The sequence below is a fragment of the Cryptomeria japonica genome, chromosome 8 (assembly GCF_030272615.1).
Source record: "Cryptomeria japonica chromosome 8, Sugi_1.0, whole genome shotgun sequence".
Classification (NCBI taxonomy): domain Eukaryota; kingdom Viridiplantae; phylum Streptophyta; class Pinopsida; order Cupressales; family Cupressaceae; genus Cryptomeria; species Cryptomeria japonica.
In genome coordinates, this window is record NC_081412.1 from 727,048,470 (window position 1) to 727,055,219 (window position 6,750).

The following is a 6,750-nucleotide window of genomic DNA, read 5'->3' on the forward strand; positions in this document are numbered from 1 at the left end:
TGACATCTTCTAAATATGATTGTGTAATTTTTACATTATTTTAGCTCATATTTCATTGATATTTCATCACCCATCAGAATGAAGCTGAGCCCAAAGAATAGTTTACTATAAAATGTTTTCAGCGCGTAAAAGATATCCCACATTTGAAAGACTTTCAGATGACAGTGAAACAAGATTGATACATAGAAACAAAGAGCTGAATAACAGATTTCATTAAACTATACCAATACTCTCACAAAGTGACCAATGACTTTAGAGATTAGAATAATATTATGCATACAGCTTTTATATTCTGACAGGTATTTACGAAACACTTAGGTCTTATGGTTGTAAAACTGGAAAGTTTGGTTCAGAATCAACAGTGATTATAAAACACACTGTAAGACTAAGAAATTAGCCGCTCTTGTAAAGAACCAGAAAACCAGGAAACAGTTATTCTCTCACTAGTGAGAATCAGCTCTTCCAAATAATCTACACCCATATCCTCCAATTCTATCACATTTCTCTCATTGTTTGCACATGTACTTTCTTCTTTTTCTTCTTCTGTAATATGACTTCCCCCATTAATAGATTCGTTCTCTTCACTGAAACAGGAAGTGAATATGGGAAAGTTGAGAATGGCTCTGGGTCCTCTAATGCTGAGGGCAGCCCTGTCATAAGCCATGGCTGCGTCCTCTGCACAGTCAAATGTTCCAACCCACATCCCCATTCCTCCTCTTCTTGGATCTCTGATTTCAGCTGCATATTTCCCCCATGGCCTTCTCCTTAATCCTCTGTCATGTTTCTCTCCTTGCACTCGTGTTTTCTTCTTACTCACACTCCAAATCTCAGCTTTACCATTGATGGGCTCACGACACCTTTCAATTGCTGAATTCTTTATAACTCCATGCAAAACGAAGTTCTCTCCCGAGCCATTCTCATTGTACAGACTCACTTCTTGAGCAGAATTCATGGGTTCTGAATATGGAGCAGCCATGAATGATTCTGGTTCATCTTCATAAGAACCATAACCTAGAGAAGATGAAGATGGTATATCATTTTTACCACTTTTTTTCACTTGCATAGATTCATTCTACTGGGCTTTTCTCTTGAGACTACTTCTCTCTTCCTTAGAAAAATCCATTCCTTCCCACTTCTTTTTTTGTGCCCTATGAATTGGGAATTCTCGTTTGAACTGGGAAGGAATTGAACGTTGCCTATTTATAAGGAGAGGAGTGAAATAGTGTATTATTTTCCATTGTTGACTAATGTTATACACAGAGACTGCTGTCAACGTTTATGCTTGCACGCATGGTCTGTGTGGACCTCACCCATAAAGTAATACTCACCATTGGTTGACTAATTGATAAAGAAAACTGGGTCCTTTTAAGTCTTCTCAGATTGTTAGAGGACAAAATATCTGTATTCTCAATGCTGGTCCATTTTGGCGCCTCAGACTTTTCTACTTCAATTTCATTAATCTTGTTGAAACTTAAACAATCCCAAAATGGTGCAATAAATCGTGTTCATTAAATTTGGTGAGGCAATAAATATGCAATCTAATCATAGGAACCGTGCACTCCTTTTCAAAACAATTCTCAAGCAAATTAATCTTTAAAAAAAAAAGGATTTCTTTCATTTTGAATTTCTTTGAAGAGAGGGTTTGAGAAGTTTTCATTTTGGGAAAAACAAATTATAAAGACACAATGTTTTTTTTTTTTCTTATTTTTTTCTTTTACTAAATACTATTTGGAAATTAACTTAAAGATGTTCAATTAATTTTTTCATTTCTAAAAATAGTAGATATTTAAATTTAGATTTTTTGAGTGATGAATTATTTTTTAGGGAAATCATATTATTTAAAATAATTTGAATATAATTTCCAATACAATTAAATAGAAATCTTTTTATTTCTTTCTCAATTTCTTGATTTCCTACAAATGTCAGATATGCTTATAATGTAAGGATTTATCCATTGATATATGTCTCAAATGTAGACATCGAAATGATTGATCATCATATAAATTACAAAATTATGAGTTTCTCACAACACATGGATTCTTGAATCATCATTGATCTAGATTTAAAATCAAATGAGATCATCATGACTCATTTCACACTTGAATTGATTGTGGTAGAGATTATGAAAAACACTAACACAAGGTGAAATTTATGATATATCCATTATTGGGGAAATCAATTAGGGAAATAACCTTGTACCTGCATTCTTAGGTCACACATCAAGCATACCTACACCATACATAATATCCAAAAGAATGGACAATCATCCAATCATGAAAATGTGATAAGCAATAATTATATAGAATGCAAATAGTGATACAAATGTCCATCTATGTAAACATGTATATATAGAGGTAAAATGTAAGATGTTGAAATCATTAAAATAATTACATGAATAATCCAAATAACTAAATAGATGGTAATGGGTTGCTTGACACTATGATAAGCTAGTCATAAAAAACATATAAATATGTATCTCAAATATACAATATGATCCTAATACCAAGCATGACATTTGTGCATGGGAGTTCTCACTTTTCAATGCAATAAACAACTTATAATAAAATATTGAAGTCCTCACAAGAATCTTATCACACTTTCATAGGCATACCTCAATGCAAACAACAAACCAAGAATCAACATATAGAGGAGTGATAAAATATTTTTGACCTTATGATTGATCAAACATAACCCATAAAATACATACAATAACTCATTTATAAAATATGTCAACCAATGCATAATTGACAATTAACAAAATGACTATCAATAAAATAAGTGGAGCTAAAGCATTGATAAACACTCAAAGTAACACTCAAAGTAACATATGCAACCCATGCTGCATAGTAAAAAAATTAAATATGATAACAATAAAATCAAGGAAAACAAATATCAAGCAGTATCAACAAATTCAAGATTAGTTTCATAGAATTAAGGCCAATATATTCTCTATTGTTTGCATGACTCACTTAATACTATTGCTATGGCTACAATTGAAGGTTGACTCAAGAAATCTACAAATTTATTAATTCTCCCATTTTTGTGACAAATGTTAAGAAATGATAATCCCCAAAAAGGGATATAAACTATTGGAAGTAATTAAAATTAACTATAAAATTATTAAAAGCTCTAAAATGTATCAAATGTTGAAATCCTACCTTGGTAGGGTCATAAATCCTAACTAGTTGAAACAAATTTAGCCACTTGAATATATTAGAAATGTTTTCAAGAGACCTATCTTAAGTTACCTAGAGGTTAGCCCATGAGTATCCTCATAAGAAACTTTAAAAAATAATTATGAGTAAATTCTCTATTGAAACGCTTAAAAAATGTACATCACAAAGATGTGGAAAATAGGAATAATTTAGAAAATACTTTGAAAGTAGAATTTTGATATGTTCTAGAATTAATCATGCAAATGTGAGTTAGAAGCCCTTAAATATTGGTTGTACCATGATGCAACTAGAAAGGAGAATAATTATAGCTAAAAAATAAAGTAAGAACTTGATATCTCTATGTCTTTTGTCTTAAGAAATAACAATCTAATAACTGATTAATTACCTCTACCAATTAGTTTTTCCCTATCTTATACTTTTGTGATAAATATAATCTATTGTTTCTTAAAGTTATTTACTTTTTTTTTCAACAACAAACAATTTTTTTTTTAAAGTTATTAGTTGAGAAATTCACATTTGTATGGTAGTTGTAACTATATTAATTTTCTACGTACAAATCAAATAAATTATAGACCACTAGGGAAAATTTCTAAGTGGTGTAAGTAATATCAACATCGAACAATTTATGTATGAAAATTAAATAGTTCCATAAAAATGTGATTTAGCTCTAATTTAAATGATAAACAATAAAAATGATGGACTAATAAGGCATTCATACAAGACCCAATTAACTAAGTAATTAAGAAGTTCTTAGGAGTTTATAAACTTTTTAATGAGGTAGAAGCTTTAATTTTTGGCAACTTTCTAGTACATTGTGACAAGTGGTAAAAAATAGAAAATAGTCTACATGGTGTGGCCTCATTAGTTATGGTTTCATACTCCTAAACTCAATCGACTAGTTCTTGAATTTTCTTCTAACAACTTGTTTGTGCTTAAAATATACAAAGGCTAGCTTCAAGATGAGAGGAGAAGCCTATATTTATCTTTATAGTAATCAAGTTTTAGGTGATGAGTATAAGATTGTAATCATGCCGTGAAAATGATGTAAAAAATAAACTCAATGAAATAGTGTAACTAAAATTATATAGTTTTAGATAGCTTATGAATCAAAATTTTCTTATGGTTGTGATCTATTGGGAAAATGAGTTTCGCTAATTTAAAAATTTAAACTAGGAATCATTTCCTACCTAAAATTCATTAGAGAACAAACAACATTCCCAAATTTAACCCCTTAGGAGAGCTCAACAACTTGGTTGATTATTCTTATTTTGATTTGATATGATAAAGATAAGAAATGATGTGGGAACTAGGTAAATTGCTAGGAAATTAATAATATTCAGCATAAACAAAAAACAACATAACTAAAATTCATCACATAAGGGCAGATTTGGAAAAAAAACATAAAAAGGAACCGATCACTACAATTTGGGCCTAGAAGTGGTGGACTAGTGTAATAGGCATCTTAGTCCTAATAGGTTACCTGCAGCCTAATACTTTGGATCCTTGACCAAAATGCTTCGTAGATCATGCTCTCTAAAATTCAACCAAAAAGTGTCAAATAGGCGTGCTAATTGATATAAATTACATGAGTTTGTGCCTATCTAAGATCTATATATATAGGTCTTAGTCTACACTATAACTTTTAGTAGTTAGATTTGTAAACTACACATAGAAAAGAGAGAAAACTATTGTGTTGTATAGGGGCTTGCTTATGTCAAACCATAGTAGGAGTTACTCTCGACTACAACAATGATTATTAGAAAAGAGAGCTTACCCTTGGTAGTGAAGAGGTTTACAACCTTAAATGAAATAATGAATTGAAAAATGATACCTTTGTTCTGATATTTTTCTTTGAAGCCTCATAAAAAGGTTGATGTTGTTTGATAGGAGTTAATGCATGCCTTCATTCAAGGAGTAACACACAAAATTGCTCAGAGTACTAAACTTGAATGCTTAAATGGTTGACTTTAGACCTCCTACCTATTGCTTTCAAGATGCCAGATTGAAAGTACTCAATTGGAGTGTGAATTGAAATTAGGAGACGTGGTTGTATAAATTTGGGGGGTGGGGTGGGGCATAGTTGTATTTATAAATAAATTTACATGTTCATATTTAAATTTCAAAGAAGGATAACATTGGGGAGAAATTTATCACTCTTAATTTTGTAAACTATTAGAGGTTCAAATTGGGTCCCAAAAAGGTTGGAATAAGGTGCTAGGAACCACAGTCTAATAGGAATAGTGTGCTAGGCACCACAGTCTAAGAGGAATAAGGTGCTAGGCTCCATAGTCCTATAGTTTTGAGCCCATATTGAGGTCAAAGAGCTTAACATTATGCTAGGCATCCAAATTTGGCAATGGAATGAGGACAATCAGTTAGAATTTAGGGGCTTGAGAGACAACAAACAAAGTGAGCCCAAAATGAGTGTGAAATTGTATGGGGATACAATATATGATACTTCATTTAGCCCCTACTTTAGTGGGAGTGTGACCTTACACTCATACTCTTGTAAAGTATAGGATAGCATAAAAATAATTTCAATGAGAAAAGATAATACCAAGACCCCATGAATTAGTATCTTATTTATCTAAAATATAAAGATAAAAGGAGCAATAGGATCAATATGGGTTACACATACACATGGAGCATGAAAGAAAAAAAAAGGGTATGACATCTAGGTATAGTAAGAGATGTTTAGTAGGAGCCATAAGAGAAGAGATTCAAATAGGTCTAGCGAGGTGGGTTATGCTAGCTGATTCTTGCAAAAGATTACAAAGAAAAATCTCCATTTTATAGTAATGAAAGGAAAAAAAACAATGATATGGGTGTTGCGACATTCACAAAACAGAAGGATTAAAAAATAAAATATCTATTCGTTAGGTAATCCAAAAATGCAATTACGAATTGGGTGTTGCAATGTGCATTGAGCATATTAAGGTGTGTGGTCAAAGTGTACAAACCAAACTTATGGTCTGTTAACAAAAGTGTAACATATGTTAGAGTGTATGCCTCCACATTAAACAAATTATTTATGCCTTACCAGGAGAAATTGCTTCAAGGTAGCAAATATGCATCCAAAAGACAAGTGTGTCACCACCATGAAATTTCCCCAAACATTGACAAATCGAACGTGATGGTCATAAGACATGAAAGAGAACATAAGGGATCTACTATTTGGGTTATTATGTTCATGATATAAATCATATATATCAATAACGATTGATATGAATTGACCTCATGCCCCACAGGTAGTGGAACTACAAGTAAAATCTAGAAGAAGAGCACATTAGATGAATAAAAAATGTCTTTTTGGGTCAACATGAAATAGAATAAAAAAATCTCAATGATTTGCATCATCCCCAAAGAAGACAACAAAAAAGAATATTAATGGAAAGAGAACATTTGCAACATAATACGTATACAACATATAGGAAAATGATGATACAAATAGAGGAATGTTATGATAGCTTTGGTCCCTTTGTAGCCTTGTGCAAATGGAGCAACAAGGGTCATCCAAACAGAGCTTAATAAATACAAAGACATGCGAAGCATCAATTACATGGATTACATTACA

At 31.6% G+C, this 6,750-nt stretch overlaps 1 protein-coding gene across 1 annotated transcript; it reads right to left on the bottom strand.

Moving 5' to 3' along the window:
- Window positions 1-385: 385 nt before the first annotated feature.
- LOC131046779 (ethylene-response factor C3-like) lies at window positions 386-1,063 on the bottom strand. The gene has a single exon (XM_057980569.2). The coding sequence runs from the start codon at window positions 1,061-1,063 to the stop codon at window positions 386-388; it is 678 nt and encodes a 225-aa protein (XP_057836552.2).
- Between the last annotated feature and the right edge of the window lie 5,687 nt (window positions 1,064-6,750).

Bases quoted from the DNA above. Each gene is read 5' to 3' on its own strand.
- LOC131046779 (XM_057980569.2), bottom strand. From the start codon at position 1,063: ATGCAAGTGAAAAAAAGTGGTAAAAATGATATACCATCTTCATCTTCT.